Genomic DNA, 18,943 nt, shown 5'->3' with positions numbered 1-18,943 from the left:
GCCGAGGTCCCTCGACCTTCCCGCCCCTCCGCAGGCTCCCGCCGCCTCTCGCGAGGCCGCTGAACCAACCCCCCCCTCCCCCCGCGCTCCCTCACGTCACCGGCGGAGCAGACGGGGACAACATGGCGGAGCGGCGGAGGCACAGGAAGCGGATTCAGGTAGCTGGCCCTCTCCCTACCAGCTTGCCTTACCCTTGCCTCCTCCTTGGGTGGCAGCTCCCTCTCTCCGTCCTCAGGGAGGCCCGGCTGGGCTGCGCCGGGCGGCCCGGCCGCACCTCAGGGGGGCTTCTCTCCCTTTTCCACGGCCTCCCCGCCACGACGTCGTGCCGTTGTGAGGTGGTGGCGGCGGGCGGTGGGGGAAGCACCATCGTCTCGCTAGCCGCCGAGGTATACCGGAATACCGCTGGCGCCCGGAGCGCCGCACTAGAGCTCGGTAGAAGCCCGGGCTGGCAGCGGGAGACAGGTTTTCCTCAGAATTTTCTAGCAAATTCATAAATCCTCGTAAATACTGAGGGAAGCTGGGGGCCCTGCGGGGCGGAGGAGTGCCTGTAGGAGCGGTTTGGGGGTGCTGGAAGCACTGCTCCCCCGCCGCAGCTGGAGGCTGTGGAGCGGCCGGCACGGCAGGGAGCTCGCCCCGCCCTCACCCTTAGGTGCGGGCCTGCCCTCAGAGGGTCTGCGCCCTCAAAAGTGCATTGTCTTCTTCGAAGACCAGCGGGTGAGATGTCGAACTGTTGCCTGTATTTAATGGTCCTGTTATACTTAGGATCTCACCCGTTACCAGTGTTGGACAGTAGCTTGATGTGATATAACAACACTCAGAATAGGCGAGCAGCCACCTTAGCCGAGAGCTGACCCATCATCTGTCCCAGCGATCGTAAGAAAAAAGGCATGGGGCAGATGGTATAAGCATCTTAAAAACAAACGTGCCCAGCCAGGAAATGATTTGGTGAGGAAAACAGATTTGTTTTTAGAAAACAAACAACAGCTTGTAAAAATAGACTTAAATCATGAGATCATGTTAAAATGTAGTGATAATTATGTGGTGTCACTTAAGGGCAAGATGAAGACATCTTAGTTATTTTCACTTACCTGGAAGTTTGGACTTCTTAGTATATTAATTTTAACAGTGAGTTTTACAAAGTTTATTATGCATGTTTTGGACAGTTATAACATCAGGTACTATAATGGCTGTTACCATTATGTATTATTAACACTAAGCCTAAATAGTGTGTGTTTGGGATTTATTACTCTACTGCTGAGTGGAGATAGTATTAACAAGAGAAATCATAAAGCCATTCAACAATGTACACTTCATATGTCATGTTTCTGCTTGGTTGCTCTCTCTCCTTTCTCATCTTTTCCCTTCCCACCCCACTTTCCCCTGAGAAAGCAGAGATGTGCCTATACATCATAGTTTCTTTTTTCCCCTTTAATTCAAACTACGGGAGCCGAGGGAGGGGGAATGCAAAGGGTAATTAATCAAAATCTGGTTAAGCAAGCCTTATCAATCACAAATATTCAATGAATTACCATAAAACGTTACAGAATTACTATCTTTTCATACTCACCATAGACTGTCCCTTACCAAGGACAAAACTAGCTCAATAAAGCATCCATCAAACACAAATTAATTTAATGTTTTGTAAAATACACAAGGCAGTGGTCTTGCAGGCACTTAAGCATGTACTTAATTTCCTGACTGTTAGCAGTAAAAGTATTTCCCAGATTATTAGTAATTAAATTGATGTCTGGTGTTAGAACATACGGTTTAAGATTGTGGCCTGAATTTGAGATATAACTGGGCAGATAAATGTGTATTGCATCTTAGTAGCTTCTCTGTGTGTGTAAGCAACAGTGGGAAGACAGAACAGTGAACAAAGACTGTTGAATGCCCAAGTGGTATTCTTAATTGGGCAGTGAATAAAATGTCTTTTTCTTGGTAGTTGGTTTTGATTGGTTTTTTGGTTTTTTTGGTTTTTTTTCAAAGTTTTTTAAACTTTATCGGCATAGTTACTGTGTTACCGTGTTTCAGGATAATGCTGCAGGTTTATTGTTTTAAAATGGAATGTGTGATTTGTAGTTGTTGCAAGTGCTTTGGAAGCATGCATTTATTTTAGGGTGGTGTGTACCCTTAGTAAAGAGATGTTTATCATACTGTATGCAAGTCTGACATCTGAATTGTAATTAAGTACAGCTGCATTTGACGAAAGGTTCTTAGGAGGAGATGGTATGTTTAGCTGTGGAAGAGACTGATGTAATGGAGTTTGATACCAAATACTTACTATCTGTATAGAACCTGGGTTATGAATAACTTTTATAGGATTTTATGTCTGCCATCAGGATTGGAATGATGTAGTTAGATCAGCTGGCTGCATGTGAGAGGAGACATGAAAAAAAGTCTCAGTAAAATAGTTCAAAGTTGTGTCAAGCCTACTTTCTGTGTTCTCCATCGGAAGCAGTAACAGGAAGGATTTGGTTTATAGATTGCATTTTCATAGAAAGACACATTGCCCAATTTGTATTACATAGCTTAGACTCTTTGCCTGGCCACAAGCTGAAAGTTACAGAAGTTGCAGAAATTGCAACTTCAAAAGTTTGTATAGAGACATTTTAGAGGTAAAGTTTTCAAAGTGTCATTCTGACAGTGATGGTAATTTAACTGTAACTGACATGGAGATTACTTCAGACATGCAATGGTGAGAAGAAACTGGTCTGTAGACTGCAGCTTGCTCAAGCCAGTGGGCTCCAACATTATTCAAATTTCTCAAATAAAAAATGCTTGCTGTATACAAAGGGATTATTAAAAGAAAAACAACATATGTTGTCTAGTGGCTAGTTTAATATTTTTTCTTTAGACAGATACATCTCAAAAGATGGGAGCTGTTTTTGAATGCTTGTTACTCCAGCAACCTGATCAAAGCTGTTTCATTTCTTGGGGGAAAAAAACCCAATTTCATGTGTATCCCAAAATACTCAAGCAAAAAATCTTCAGAGTTGCTTCCTCTGAGAAGCGTTCAGCTGGGCAACATGTGGCACTTGGTTGGCAGGGCCGCAGTTTGACTGTTAAGTAGGCATTAAGCTTTAATTACATTGGCTGGATTCCATTGTGCGCAGTTCTGTTCTGCCCGGGTGAAGTTTTGTTTATCTTTGCGTTGCAGGTAATAGCACTTGAACAGCACCTTAGTGATGTGTCCTCTACTCTAGAAATGTTAATGTGTGTAAAAACTGCTCTTCTGAATAGAGAAAACAGTTCTAAGGTAGTTCTTAGGTCAGTGTCTCACTGCAAATTGATGGCTGAGCTGCAGATTGATGGCTGAGGTGGCATCAATGCCGCATGCATCCAATTAGCAGCACATGCTTTCCTTGTTGACTTCTTTTTTCCTCTTCACTTGAATCACTGGATTAAAGCTTTGAGTCTCCTGATGAGGGACATCTACTAAATAGCATTGACTGTTGTAGCCTGTTCTGTCGTGGTTTGGTCTCTGCGGGAAGGAAGATGAAACAGCTGCGTTGCTGCTTCCTATGCTACATTTTTTGTGGGAATGCCTATGGAAGGGATCTTCAGAAATGGCAATGCAGTGGTTGTTTAGTAATGCAGAGTTAAATCCACCTTGCCCATTTGTCTTTATTTTCTCGTGCATTCTAGTAAAGCTGAGTGGGATGATAACAGAGGAGAATGGCTAAATAACTTCTTTGAAAGTGGATGGTATTGGGTGATAAGGAGGAAGAAACAAAAATTTCGGGTGGAAAAATGCAGAAAAATAGGAATAAAAAGTAGCAGACCCGCTTGTCATTAAAACAAGAATCACTGGTTTTCAAAAATCCGAGTTACATTTTGGGAGGTGGAAAAAGTCAAAACAACTGGCCTAGGGTTAGAAGGGGATGGAAGCTGGCATGTTTTGGCTTGAAAATACTGTACATAGCTCCTTTTATGTGTGTAAGCTCAGAAAAAATAGTGATTGCTGGAAAGAATGAGGAAAACAAATACTTCTATTTTATAGGATATGTATAGGACAAAAAAAAATCTGTTAATTTTTTTCTGTAAAGAAAATTAATGGCTTGTGGCTAGCACACAGCCATAGTAATCCAGAAGAACTGGTTTCTCTTCATGGTTCTGCCACTGTTTCTTTAAGACACCTGGGGCGATCTATGTACTGGTCATCAATGCAGAAGTCAGACTGTGTTAATCACTGAAGAAAATACAGATGGAGTCCTAAGACCCTAACGCATGGAGTTTCTTTTCACTCCCACCCAGTGATCTGTCGAGTCATGCTGATTTGTGAGCTTTTTCTCTGCCCTATTGCACCTTGATTTCTTTTAGGCAAAATATAAATATTTCATCAGAAAGGCTGAGTACTTACTCCCCTGCCACAGAACATCCTCTACGCTAAAGTCCTGAGAGTCAACAGGGAAAAGAAAAAAATAATCCTGTAATTCAGCCCAAGCTTTGATGTGTTCAGACCATCTTCAGAGGAGATACGCTAATGCAGTTGTAGTGTCCTTATAATACATGAAGAGGTGTGAGGAATGGAACATGGATTGACATAGTGTCATTTTTGATGTAGCTTCTCAGCTTGAAAAACAGGCTGTGCGTGACGAATGTGCTTAAATTTCTTCTTATCTGAAAGCTGTAAACTGTTGGGCCTCAGAAGTCATCTGTGAGGGATGTTCTGAAAAATCAGAGTTCTAAGATGTAAGAGCAGCAAAACAAACTAGATACTAATTTTATTGATTTTGATGACCTCTTTAAAACAGAGGAGTATAAATCCTTGTAGTGCATTTGTCTGCACATGATATAACTTGTCTTGTTAGTAGTAGTCGTCATTTACTCTCTTCTGATTTTCCAGAAACCCTGTTTCCATTACAGTGCTGTGGAAGGAAATTATCCTAGCTTGGGTCAAACCTGTCTCCCTGCAACTGTGATGCAGGGGCAGGGGGGTGTGTGTGGGGAAGAGTGAAATTTTGAACCACAGGTATCTCTGGCCTTTTGACATCCACTGTGTGATTCCAGGAGCAAGAGAACCTGAGTAAGTCATTAAGGTAGAGATGAAAGGGAGAAGACAGCTCACAGGCACACTAGTTTTAATAGTGCAGTTCAGATGTTTTTATTTTTAACATATACAGGCGGCTTTGCTGCTGCAGTCCCAGCTTGAATTCATTGGGAACTACATGAGTGTATTAAAGGAAGTTCTGAATGCACTGTGCTATACTATCGAGGTGTCCCTGCCCATGGCAGGGGGGTTGGAACTTGATGATCTTAAGGTCATTTCCAACCCTAACTATCTATGATTCTATGATTTGGGAGATAATAGTAAAAAATCAGTTTGATTCACATTTTCCTTTCACTTCGGTGCATCTGAAAGGTCCCTGGGCTTGAAAATCTCAGGGTCATTTTATGAACTCGTATAGGACAGAATTTTGATAGGAATGCTTGAGAATTTTCTTGAAAATTTGAAAATACCAGTGCATTCATAGTAAGTAGGTAGGCTGAGCCCTGCTTTCTCTGCCTGCCTGTAGATGGAGTTCTTCTGTCTACATAAATAAGAAATTTGGTTTGATTTTATTTTTAATCGCATTCTCCCAGAGTTTGTAAATTATCGGGGATCATAAATCTCCAAATTTTACATGCTCTCTAGTGACAACGTGCATTTTTCAATATACAAAATTAAAGTAGATGCAAGGGTCTAAAAATCTGGAGGAGAAGTATTTGGAAGCTTGACACTAGCCTATTTTTTATTACTGGAAAACAGAGTTTTGACAGAGAAGGCATTTTACAACATTCCAGAAATATATTACCTGAGATGTCTCTTGAATCTTTCTAGTTTTCCTATAAAAGCAAACTTTAAATACCAGGAAGTTTTCATATGCTTTTTAAGGCCATGTGATCTGTTGTAAAGCTTTATAGCTTGTTGAGAATTACCCCTTGATTTATTTATATAATGCTTTTCAAAATGTGTAGGGAGACTTAAAGTGTATGGCTTTTGGCTAGTTTTACAACCAAACATAAAGATCAGTTGAGCTACATCTTGAAAAAGTTGTGTTCAGGATATTAAAGTTTTCAGTGCTTGTGTTGATTTCATTTTATGATAAAATGTAGTTTTCATTTCTGTCAGTTGTCTGTTGTAATATTTTAACAAAAACATGGCTCTGCAAATTAAAGGGATGAAAACAGGATGAAAAATGAGGATTAAATTACAGAGAAAACTTCCTCAGAACAAGCTCAATGCAACTGTGGCAGTCTTTCTCACAGGGCAGAATTTTTGTTTGAAATGTTGTAAAAGTAGTCCACAGAAAAAGACAAAGCAATGCATAGTAAGGAGCAACCAAAGTGAAAAAATCCTGGTGCCAGCCTCTGCCTGTGTAGTACAGCACATGACCGGGCAGAATCATAAATATTTTAGGAAGAAGAAGGAAAAAAAAAGCCTAGCAGAGGAATTAACATTGATGTGAGTATCTGTAGCTTCTCTGACTGTTTTACTGGCTGTGTTGTGAAGAACAACATTTTGCCCTGTGCATTGTTGTTCCAATTTTAATTTCCTGGTAGGAAATACCAGAAAAAGCATTATTTAGAAAATGAACTGCTGTGTGTAGTCATCAGTCTTCACTGTACCTTAGCATCATTTGCTGGATTTAATCCATTTTAACTCCTTTTGTTGCTATTAGACCACATCTGGTTTGGTACCAAACTTGGTAGCATCATTAGCGATGTACGATTCCATGGAAGGGGACATCAGACCAACAATATATATATTATAAGCATACATGCAGTCAGCTAGTGAATAGTTTTCTATGAGTTATGTAATGTTTCATACAGATTCTTAAAAATTAAAAAGGGATGGAACATGAAGGAGTTAATGTAATCCCTATGAGGATTATTAAAATCATCTGACTTAATTTGGGCATGTGTTTTTGAAACAAACTGGTGAGTGTGAGAGCATATTTCTGTATAGAGATAAAGAATTTAAACTTTAAAAAAATACTCAGTAATCTCAGAATTAACAAACTGTGGAGTCTTTTGGATATCTTATGTCTATATTACCCTCTTTAAAATTGTCCTCAGATAGGAAAAGCAACAATCTCCTCTAGAAGGATAATTTATTAACCAGTTCATTTTGAAAGTTTGCTATGCAAACTGTTGAAAATTAACAACTCTCACCAGCAAAGTTTTTATTCTGGTGTAACAACATCTATTTAACCTTACATTTTCACTTACCATGCTTCCTGTGCTATTGCCATTAACATCTTAAAAGGTGGTGGTGAAGGTTGTATATGTTTATTGACCTTTAAAAACATTGTTGTCTTTAAATAGAAACTTTGCATTCCATGTATTCCTGTAAATCACCAATCTGTTTTGTGGCTTCTATAATCTATTTCTTTGGCCAGCACAAGAAGAATAGGTACAGAAAAGGTACTGCCAGTCTGAGAAGATGTCCTGGTGTCTCCCTGTTACTGATCTGCAAGTAGTGGGGGATTTGGAAAATTCAGCCTTACTGCTTCAGATAATTCTTACAGAGAGGAAGTCTGCATGACTCGGTGCAATATGTGAAACACTTGTTTCAGATACGATTTTATGAAGCAGGAACATTCCTTTCCTGCTTACAGATAACAGGTCTTAATTTTACATAACTGAAGATGTCTGTCTTCATCCTTCTGTCTTACACATTAATGAATTCTGCTACCTCTCTGCAAGTTGGTAAATGTGCAGAGGTGATGAATGTGTGCACACTAATGGCTCCCTTTTCTTAAAATGCCTGTTTTGATGTTTGTGTACTTCATCCTGCTGCTTCATCATCTCTAGGTTGGCAGAATCTCCTTGATGGTGCTCTGAAGTTCAAGTCATTTTGTGGTCATGCAGTGATACTGAAATTTTTTAGCCAAATATTTCAGCTCCTTTTCACCATGATTTTCTCCTCATTCACCTGAAATTCAAGCTGCTTTGTATTCTGTCAATATGCCTACATTGCTGTCATTTCATACATTCCCATGCCTCCCTCTATTGTTTTCCTTTGTTCTCAGCTTCACAACTATTTTCATCCGAGCTTGTATGCCTTAAACAGCTTTCCATGTGCCCAGTGCTTACCTCTTAGCTCATCTCTGGTTTTTCTCTTTTTACAGAGCTGTTAAAAGAGTTCCTAGGTGTTGCCTTCAGATCGCCTAACTTAAGAATTCCTGCATTTTTGCTCCGTGTAGACAGGAAGTTCTTGGGGGAAATGACCTATTTTCACATCTTTTACATTTTATTTATTATTTATATATTGTCATAAAACAATGAGGACTTTGCAATATTTGATTTTTGAGCCCAAATGAGTGTTTTTTTTCCCATGTGTTTAAAACTTTATTAATTTTGGACTTTTACCATTGTAGGAGGTCGGTGAGCCATTCAAAGAGGAGAAGGCTGTTGCTAAATACTTACGTTTCAACTGTCCAACAAAATCCACCAACATGATGGGCCACCGAGTTGATTATTTTATTGGTAGGGTTACTTTTAACCAGGGAATGGAAGTTTCTTCTAACTTTGTACTTGTACTTGGAGGGGGGTGTGTGTTTTGTTTTTATTATTAGTGCTTTATCTGATAAGTACTGCTCTTACAATTTGGTTTTCAAAAGTTATCTAGGCATTAGATAGCCATAAAATTAATCTTAACAGCCTGAAGTAAACAGAATAAACTTTCCACTCTGTGATTTAAAGATGCATAGTTTTCGAGAGTACTGTATTTTAGAATAGTGGCTAGTTGTACCTTAAAGAGTGAGAGGATGTGGAACATCACCACAACTCACTGGTTGGTGTGGTTCAAGGAATATAGACTAAATGTTAAAATGAATATTGTTAATTTTAATGCATTTTTGATTCTGTTTTCCCCTTTAGCTTCAAAAGCTGTGGATTGCCTCCTGGATTCTAAATGGGCAAAGGCAAAGAAAGGGGAAGAGGCTTTATTTACAACCCGAGAATCTGTAGTTGATTACTGCAACAGGTATGGCGTAGTCTCATTAATTAAGTTTATTAATGAGTATGGTTGTCAAGCTGTTAAGTTGTCTTAGCTGTTTAGGGACCAGTTGCACTTAGACTTTGTGCATTCTCAAACATGAGGTTGTTTGTAAAAATGATAATTGCAGTTTTATTACCGTGTGAAGGTGGAAACAATGTTGTTTCTTCATCTTTGTTCTTGAAACTCTCGCACGCTTTCATTATATGTCTGAGGCAAGATGAAAAAAATAATTTTCCTAAATTTCATAGTTTTTTTAAGTTAGTAGGATCAGAGCTCTCAAATCTCTGATGTGGAGCTGGTCTGCCATCATGGTAGAAGCTGGACCCTGAGGTTTAGTTTATGCTTCTCAGATGGTCAGATGTCCTTTCAGTGTACTCGCTGAAGTGTTTTCAGAGTTTTAAATTAGCACAGTCTACTTCCTTTGCCTTTTGGAAGGAATGGAGAAGTATCTTAATACAGAGATAATCCCTTCAGAGTAAAAGGCTGCTTAGGCTCTTACACATCTTGAAAACAAGTACCTTAACTCTTATCATGGCTATTGCTTGTTTTACCTGTTGTATTAAACAAAAGAACAAATAGCAGATCCTGCTCCTTCATCCTGTGTCAGTTGCATCAGTCAGTTGCATGTTTGAAACAAGTTACAAGTTCATAACACTATTCAAGTACATAAGGTCTCCTGGTTCAGTAAATTATCTTTTGATGGGTTTTGCTCACAAATAAGCTACAGAAACAATGCTCTTTTCAGCAGATCTATAGAGGGTTAGCAAGTTGGGAATCAGCAAGCAATCTGAACTTCAGTAGTTATGGCAAGGTCTGTCCTGCTTCAGGACCGGGCTGTTTGCCGTGCTGGTACTATGGCTGTGTGCTCGGAACAGTAGGTCTTGTACAGTCCCATCTTTTTACAATTCCATCAGAGGCAGAGGTAGCTCCCATACCTGAAAGAGCTGTCCTGCAGGCAAGACCTGTCCTGTGGGCTGCTCAGTACCTGAGCCCCTAAACTTCCAGCTGCAAAGAAAAGTAGTTTCTGCCAAACAAGTGATCTTTCTGTTGCTAGAAAGAGAATCCATGTCAACAGTTGTCTGAAGGAAGGGCTTTTTACACACCTGAAACAACTCTGCCTGAGAGTCAGCATGCATGTAAGTGTAATTGATAGAATGACTTCTCTATCTTCAGCGAGTTCCTCAGTTTAACCAGCAGTATGGCATAAAGATTTGGTTTGCAGCAAGAGATGAAAGAAAGCAAAGAAAAAATCAAGTTGATTTGTTGCTCCAGATGAGGATTTTTGGTGTGAATGTGTCTTTGGGTTTCACACCCCACTGCTTCCTCTCAGTGCAAAGAGCAGTATTCCGTATGGCTCTTCCTATTCTGAATTTGGCTATGATTCTTTCAACGATGTTACTTGCTGGTGACAAGGTTAAGGTTGAGAATCCCAAATACTGTTATTTCCTGGAGCCTGCTGGCCGTATGTATACATGCTCTAAGGTGTATTTGTTCCTGGTGTGAATGGAATGCTTGCACATGTACCACAGTTTTATCAGGATTATTTTATTCATCATGCACCACTTGCTGAGGAACTCGATAAGCCATATGTTCACTTTCTTACTTGTGCTGTGAAATACACTGACATGAACCTGAACATAAATATTGGATGAAGTTGCATTAGTGGGAAAGATAATTAAATTGACCTGGTGGGTTTCACAGTCTTGCATCTTGCAGATTCATTCATATCTATGCAAAATGCTGCCACAGAAAAGTAGGAGGTTTACCCAGTTTTGAGAAGAGGTGAGACCCAGGATAGTTAGATTTTGTGTATTTAGTTCTAAATAGAGCAGATGATGATGATCTCTGTCTTTCAGTCATGCTAATCATGATTATAGTAGATGCTCTGGAATGGTATCTGATAACAGTTGAGAAAACATCATTATCACACAGCCATACTTAAGTGTATCATTTAATGTTTTTAAGACTTTTGAAAAAACAGTTCTTTCATCGAGCATTAAAAGTGATGAAAATGAAACCTGACAAGGATACAAAGAAAGAAAAGGAAAAAGGAAGGGCTGAGACTGGGAAAGAAGAGGAGAAAAAGAGCAAGAAGGAAAGTGTCAAAGATGACAAAAATAAGAAGGAGAAAGAAAAGAAGAAGGATGGTGAAAAAGAGGAGTGTAAGAAGGTAAGTACTGTCTGTCAGAGGAGAGAGACACCTGTGACAGGGAATATAGTAACTGGTGAGATTACATGGGCTTAAAATATAGTTGATTGTTCTAAAATGTGACATACCTTTTTTTTTTTTTTCTGCCTGTTTTCATCTCTAAAATACACTGGGTTTGTGATTTGTTTGGTTTTTACTTTAGGCCTGCTCTGATTTTGATCTTTATGAAAAAAGAGGCTTCAGCTATGCCTTGTTTACCTCATCATCTTCCAGTGTGGGCTGAGATAATAACAATCTACTCTTAGCTGCAGCAGGCAGTGATGCTTTCTGCGTTAGCACAGGATGACACACAGGTGTTAGACTGGACATCTGAGAGCAGTGCAGCTGCACACCTGAAACAAAACCAAGTTTGCGGTGTTTGGCAATAAGAATGTTTGGAATGTAATGTTTGATACATGATGCTTATAAATAGCTCTGTGCTCGGGGGCTAGGTTTGTGTGGGACAGCTCCATTACTAACCTGTATAACACCTAGTTTTCACAGACTTCTGATTTATTTCCTTTAAAGTTCAGACTATCTTTATTACATTTTCATGTGGTTTTTCATGTTTTCATTCCTGATTTATTTTATTAACAGAATTCCTAAATTAAAATATTAGGAGTCTGCAGGAAAAACTTGAGAGATGGATGTGGTTTTTTTTTCTTCTATATACAGTGGTGTGAATCCAGTGAAAGTAGGATAGTGCTTGAAAGTGATTCCCATTCAGACACTCCCCATTGAAATAAGGGCATATTTAACAACAGCTATAGTCAACACGTACAAAGGTCTGGACCTCAGAAGAAAGTCAGGTGGCTAATGAAAGAATTACAAACAAAACAATCTCACTGTCAGTCTAAACACAGAAGCCAGTATAAGCTTATCTTAACTCTTGAGGTACTTTAAAATGATGCTGCTGCAAGCTATGAACCCCAGCAGTTGCCTGTCATCTGGAGAGTTATGTTAGTAAGTGTCATGTTCATTTTTAACCCAGTCATTATTTATGGAGCTGATATTTTAGTGGATTATATAAGACAAATGAGTAGTAACTTGAACACCACCACAGGTCATAAATTAGAAAGTTAATTTTAAGCAAAGAAAATAAGCAAAAAGAAGGAACGGGAGACAGGGAGGAGGAAGCACAAGATCCAGAAAGAGATTAAGGAGATAAACCAGGCAGAAGCCAATTCTGAAAGGATGCCCTTGTGGTAAATACAGAACAACTAATTCTAATAAAGTTAGGGTTGAAGTGGTGTTCGCTGTTACTGATCTTTGTGCAGATTTCCTGTTAACTATCTGGGGAGCTTTGCTATGCATTTGACGGCATAATATAATCCTGAAGTCATAGTCTAGTTCTTAGACACTAAGACTAAGATTTCTCTTTCCTTACAATTTAACTTCAATTTTGTGCTTGTTTTCAGGATGAGACTCCAGGAACACCCAAGAAAAAGGAAACTAAAAGGAAATTTAAACTTGAGCCGCATGAAGACCAAGTTTTCTTGGATGGCAATGAGGTAGGATTTATGGGTACTTCCTCACTTTCAGTGTCAATGTACTGTTGTCCACTAACAGGTTAGTTTACTGGATTTCTGCAAACTTTCTTGGCACGTAGAAAGAAAAATTAATGGCAATATGGTGGCTGATCTTGAAACACAGGTTTTTAGATATTTGCAAGGAGGTCAGAGGGAGATAACCAGTAGCTTAAAAAAATCACAAACCGTATTACTAGTAGTTTCTGTGTTGGTGGCCATGAGGTGCAGTGTTTATCCTCAGGGTCTAATGGGGTGCTGGAGCAGGCTGCACAGAGCAGTTCTACAGCCTGTATGCTCAGCAGCTTTCCAGAGCGGACCCAGTAAAACCCTGAGTAAGCTGGGCAGGCCTTGCGGTGGACCCTACTCTGAACAGCAGGCTGGGCTGGAGGGCCTCTTCAGGTCCCTTCCAACACACGTTATCCTGTGCGTGTTATCCTTCTGAAATATTTCTAAACAAGACACAGACCTTTTGAAACATGATGTTCAGTCACAGGTGGGGAAATAAAAACATTCTTGCCACCCAGAGGCTGCCTGACTCTGATCTGGGCAGATGGGCATTCCTTGGTTCTCATCCTGGCTTTACTGCTGAAACTCAGATCTTAAATGCTTCTGCATACTTTGCTTTCCTGGAAGACAAAGAACGTAATTCTTTAACAGCTCTGTAATGCAGAGAGTAATTTGTGTGTTTTTAATGTTTGGTATAAGCGGGAAGCCTTTACTTCAGCAAAATCACACTGTGTGTTAATGCTGTATGCCACTGTCCTGGAATTTCCCTGAAGATTCTTGCATACAATGGTTATAAAACATACACAGCAGTGAACTCTAAATAAACACTTTGTGCTGAAAATGTATTTCCTCTATGTATCTTTATTTTGCTCTTCTCAGTCAGTTCTTTTACTGCCAGCCTTGTTCTATGTCATCCCACTGCATACCGAATCACACCTCCCTCTGATCCTCACTGTTGTCTTTTACATGGAGTAACTGTGATGGTGAGTGGCATTCAAAGTGAGGGCGCAGCACTGCATTTGCAATACAATGGTATTTACTCCTTGTCTTAACATAATTTACTTTTTTATTAATGACCTGACACTGTTGAAGAACTGCAACTCTAAAGAGTTTTTTTTTAAAGTAGGAGCTAATTTCGAGCCAATCCTTGTTTATGTACATTGAGCTGGTTTTTACCTTTTCTTCCTTATTTTGCACTTACGAACACTGAATATTATTACACACTGCCTTACTGCCGGTCACCAGTCATGAGCTGCAGTTTGTTTGGGCTCACGGAACAGCTGACTGGAAGCACAGCTGCACTTGCATATACTCAACTCTCACACCCTGTGAGAAGTCGAATATTAGATACATGTTGTGTCACTCTGAAAAACTGTATTATTGCCTCTAAGGTGTCCTCCTGCTAGTTCATACTAACACATTGCTGTGGGGGTTGCTGGTTTCTAGTAATTAGCAGCTTCTCTTCATAATTCATAGCTGAGATTCAAATTGTTTGATAGGAAAAAAAAATTTCCTGTTTTCCTAGTTCAGAAAATCCTGCACTTTAGCTAGAACTTGGTGTTGGTTTTTAACAAGGGTGAGCAAATCTGATTCAGACAGGTCCACAGTTCTAGCAGAAACATTTTGTACCGTGTTGCAACTGTAGACATGTAGATAACAGTGCACTGTGGAACAGCAGGTACAGTTATGCTTATCTGAGACCATCAAATGGGACTTCAGCTGAACTGAGCATTTCAGCTGGTTGCTTTGTTCCATACGTTCAGTCTGGTTTTTTTCCCCTGTTAAGGAAATCTCTTCAAAGCTAGGGGTATGGCCATCAGATTGAGGGGGGTGATTCTGCCCTTCTACTCTGCTCTCATGAAACCCTGCTATGGCAGGGGGTTGGAACTACATGATCTTTTAAGGTCCCTTTCAACCCAAACCATTCTATGATTCTATTCTGTTTGCACAAAAGTGTTTTTTTTACTTCATACTGAACAACATTAATGAATAAAGATAAAACCAAACCTTGCTTCAGTGATATGTCTGAATTTTTCATTTCCCCGTCAGTTTTCCTGTCTGATTGTTTTCCCCAGGATTTTGTCACCTGTAAGTTAAACAGGTACAACTTCTTTCATGAAGTAATTCTTTGAGAGATCCAGGCTGAACTTTCCACTTACACAGTATAGAAACTCCTTCCCTTCCTTCTTCCCCTCCAGCAGGGCCAGCACTCTGCCGAGCTGCAGCTTGCACTGCCTTCGGCCTCCTGCCACAAGGCTCATTTTAATAACCACCACAGCTCAGGCAGTGCTGTGGGCACATAGGCATGTAGCCCCTTGGCTGTCTGTCTCCTTTTGCACTTCTGCTGGTAGAAACCTGTTTCAAGTCCTGGTCAAAGTATAACCCTTCCTAGGATACAGGGGCCCCTGCCCTGCTCCTCTGCTCTGACACAGTACTGACTTGCAGGGCCTCTGTTCAGCATCAAGTAGACAGCATGGCAGTAAGTGTTTGGATGAAGCAACAAATGAAATAATTTATCAGAGCTTGTTTTCCAAGTATAAACGAGATTATTTCTGTTGTAGGTGTATGTGTGGATCTATGACCCCGTTCACTTTAAAACTTTTGCCATGGGACTTGTACTTGGTAAGTAAGAGCAGAGGTTTTGGTGAGGATGTCATAAATGTAGGCAGAGTATTCCAGGCCTGTCTGTCCTTGGTGAAGTTTGCCTTTTCCCAGATAAAGTTTTGCTCTTCAGTCTCAGCATGATGTGATATTGATTCTATTACCTGAATTTTGAAGAGCTGCACATGTTGAAAAGTAAAAGCTGAAACATGCTTTAGCATAGATGTGCAAGCTGGTTATTTCCATTGCTTTAAGTTAACAAGTAAGTGATCCAATAGGCAATGCGGATTATATAAAAATATGAAAAATATTAAAGGGATGAGTTTAAGCTATGAGTGATACCTTTCTGATCCTAAAACTTGTATCACCTGGTTTGGTTTTGTTTTTGTTCTTTTTTAATCTAAATTAGTATTGATGTTAACTGCTGATGTTAAGCTCACTGATGACCGTAAGCTAACAGATCAGTGTCCTACTGGTCTAGCCCTCTGACTTCTTCCTGCCAGCTTTCTCTGTGTGGAACAACCACCCCTCCCGAGAACTCACGTCATCCCTCGTGGGCTTTGACCCACAAGGGTCAAAGTGGGGCCAACACAACTTCAACCCAGCTCCCTGTGTCCCTTTCCTGTTGCACCGGTTATAGGCAGCTCCCTGCTTCCCTTTTTACTTGTGCCCACTCCTCAGAGGGTCTCCTTTTGCTCTGTTGGCTAAGCAGAGTGACTCGGAGTTGCTGAATGCAACGTCTCTACCCAGTACAAAAACCAGTGAGTCTAGACAAGTTTTCAGCTATTGTCAGTACCTCATACAATGCTAAGCTAATACCTTGAATAAATAGTAAGCCTAATACCTTTGTACCCATACCATGAAAAAATAATTGTCCTTCTCATGCTTTTCTTAGTGATTGCTGTTATAGCTGCAACGCTGTTCCCCCTCTGGCCAGCAGAAATGCGTGTTGGTGTTTATTACCTCAGTGTAGGCGCAGGCTGTTTCGTCGCCAGTATTCTTCTTCTTGCCGTTGGTAAGTGTTGGTCATCCTCACTGTCACCAGGTGAAGTTTGAAAGGTCAGAGACAAGGGAGACGGAGCCTAACCTCTTGGACGTGGTCCGAACAGTCAGACCGATTCCTTGTTACGGATTTCCCTCTTGGCCACTGGGTGTCAGAGTTGTGCCACAGAAAGACAGAAAGCAAGCTTGTCACTTGGTTGTGTTTCCTGTAGAGTGGAGATCTGTGTACTGCTTCCTTTAAAAAAGAAAAAAAAAGGGGGGGGGGGCAAAACAAACCCAAGAGCTGTGCATAAGAACATATTCAGTGGTGGAAATGATGTAACCAGGATTTTAAAGCTTTCTTCAGCTTGTATCTCTGTAACAGAGGGGATTAAAACCTAAATCATAGAGAAGGTTCATAATTAATGGGGTGGGGGAGACACGGTAAGAACAATTGATGCCACAGTGCTGTTGCAGAACAAGAGATTTCCTCCTAAGGTCACCCCTGTCCCTGGCTTGGGGTGGGCATCAGCCTGTAGTGCACATTTCTTACACCACAGGTGTGCATTGTGTGTCTTTATAATAAACCCCAGCATTTCTGGTTTTTTTTTTAATACGCAGCTCGCTGCATCCTTTTCCTGATCATCTGGCTGATCACTGGAGGAAGGCATCACTTCTGGTTCCTGCCAAACCTTACAGCAGATGTGGGCTTCATCGACTCCTTCAGGCCTGTGTACACACATGAATACAAAGGACCAAAAGCAGACTTAAAGAAAGAGGAAAAATCAGAATCCAAAAAGCAGCAAAAATACGACAGTGAGGAGAAATCAGATAGCGAGAAGAAGGAAGAAGATGATGGGAAAACAGAAGGACCGAGGAACTCGGGAACAGACGGCTCTGGAGGAGAGCGGCACTCAGACACTGACAGTGACAGGCGTGAAGATGACAGGTCCCAGCACAGTAGTGGAAATGGAAACGACTTTGAAATGATCACAAAAGAGGAACTGGAACAGCAAACAGATGAGGGAGATTGTGAAGAGGAGGAAGAGGAGGAAGAGACCAAAAGTAGGCCTTCACATGAAAAATCATAACTCACTGTGGTTTGGGGACTAAGTATGTGCAAATGGTTGGATTTTCTTTGTTGGCTGATCACCAAAACATAGACCATACAGTAGCGTCTTTGTTTGCTGAAATATACATGTTACCAAACAGTTTTATATCTAGTTCCTTCATTTTTTTTAACCATTAACTTGATTATTTGGTACTATGTTAATCATTAATACCCATTTACAGAAGTTTTATCAATCTGACAAGTTTTCTATTGATTGATAGATTGCCCAGATTGTCCTCAGACATACTGAAGAACAGTTTTCTGGTACTTGCATAACTGGTCGATTAGTTTAGCTTCTCAAACTTGGTTTTGTAAAACAGGTGATAGTGGAATGACCAAATCTTCAATTATTCCTAATTATTTGATCTCTAGTTAGGTAAAGCCCATCTTAGCCTACAGCTTTCTTGATATCCTTCTTGATTTTGTTTTCAAAAGATTGTGAAAACTTTCCTGAGAAAACTAGTTTTAGCAGAAGTATCTGGCTGAAAATGTAGAAGCTGGTAGTGCTGAATTCAGCTGCAGTGCTCTTTTCCTCCAGACTGCGTGCCAGCAACCGAGGAAATCCAAACTGGTTTTGTACATCTGGTTCACAGAAAGATGTCATCTCCAGCAGGTGAAGGAAGTCTCCAGGTTTGGAAATCCTGGCTGTTTTCCTTCTCCTGCTCCATCATAATTAAAATTTAAATAAATGTATTCTGTACATAATTTACAAATAAAGCAAACCATTTACTTTAACTGCTACTTATTATTTAGAGATTTGATCCAGCATTCAGTTTGTATTATTAAAGCCATTTTGTGGTGTATCTATCAGAGAAATGCAAGTCACGAGGACCTCACAGACTATTTGTGTATGATTGGTAGCTGTTCCACAAAAGCTTTAGTTTTGTGCCAACATTCCATGTATTTGAGTAAATTGATCTTTATTAAATGAAAGCAAACAACATAGCTGTATGTATGCCTTAATGTTAAACTTTCTCTATTCTGGAACTGGAATACTTTTAAAACTGAAGAGGCAGCAGAGTATTCCGCTGTTCAGAAACACAGGTAACTCAAAGCTAATACAAAGTGACCATTAATAATTTGTTTATAAATATTTTAGAGTAGTTTGTATGGTTTCTCTTGTGCGTCCCTTTCTGCTGGATGTTTGGAGGATGTATGTTCAGGTTAACTAAGCACTGAGAAAGCGAAGACTTGGCATCACTCCTCCAGATGACTCCAAGAGTGAGTATAGATTCGATTGCCTCCTGGAGCCACTCAAGAGAAGATGAGGGTAAGCCTGGCATTTTAATGACTGACTTGGAGAACTGTTTTTCCTGTCCTAAATTCATTCCTCTTCCTTCCAGCATCGGCGTTTTGGATGAAGATACTAATTTTTTCAGATTATGCAAATATAAACATCATAATGGGTGCATTGATAATTCATGGATGTGGCGTATTTGCTTCTTAAATATTTACTCCGTGAGGAAACAGATAAATCGGATCACTTTTTTATTAATACAGCAAAAAATTAAAGGACCCATTACCTTAATGGATTGACTCCT

At 40.1% G+C, this 18,943-nt stretch overlaps 1 protein-coding gene across 2 annotated transcripts; it reads left to right on the top strand.

Annotated features, from left to right (window-relative positions):
• The first annotated feature begins 31 nt into the window (after positions 1-31).
• SEC62 (SEC62 homolog, preprotein translocation factor) lies at positions 32-18,943 on the top strand. Of its 2 annotated transcripts, none has more exons than XM_061374809.1 (8): positions 32-158; positions 8,364-8,472; positions 8,866-8,971; positions 10,952-11,156; positions 12,593-12,685; positions 15,271-15,331; positions 16,206-16,325; positions 16,913-18,943. In XM_061374809.1, the coding sequence occupies exons 1-8, from the start codon at positions 123-125 to the stop codon at positions 17,380-17,382; spliced, it is 1,200 nt and encodes a 399-aa protein (XP_061230793.1). In that variant the 5' UTR covers positions 32-122; the 3' UTR covers positions 17,383-18,943. The 2 variants fall into 2 exon arrangements, with proteins under 2 accessions (XP_061230793.1, XP_061230794.1); XM_061374810.1 differs by lacking the exon at positions 32-158 and adding an exon at positions 4,950-4,972.

This window comes from Neopsephotus bourkii, unplaced genomic scaffold, assembly GCF_033783945.1.
Source record: "Neopsephotus bourkii isolate Nb327-2 ecotype Australia unplaced genomic scaffold, CSIRO-AGI_Nbou_v1 NB_1654, whole genome shotgun sequence".
Classification (NCBI taxonomy): domain Eukaryota; kingdom Metazoa; phylum Chordata; class Aves; order Psittaciformes; family Psittacidae; genus Neopsephotus; species Neopsephotus bourkii.
This window is presented reverse-complemented; position numbering and strand designations above follow the sequence as displayed.

Bases quoted from the DNA above. Each gene is read 5' to 3' on its own strand.
- SEC62 (XM_061374809.1), top strand. From the start codon at position 123: ATGGCGGAGCGGCGGAGGCACAGGAAGCGGATTCAG. The intron at 159-8,363 runs GTAGCTGGCCCT...TTACCATTGTAG, and splicing joins GGCACAGGAAGCGGATTCAG to GAGGTCGGTGAGCCATTCAA. The intron at 16,326-16,912 runs GTAAGTGTTGGT...TTTAATACGCAG, and splicing joins TATTCTTCTTCTTGCCGTTG to CTCGCTGCATCCTTTTCCTG.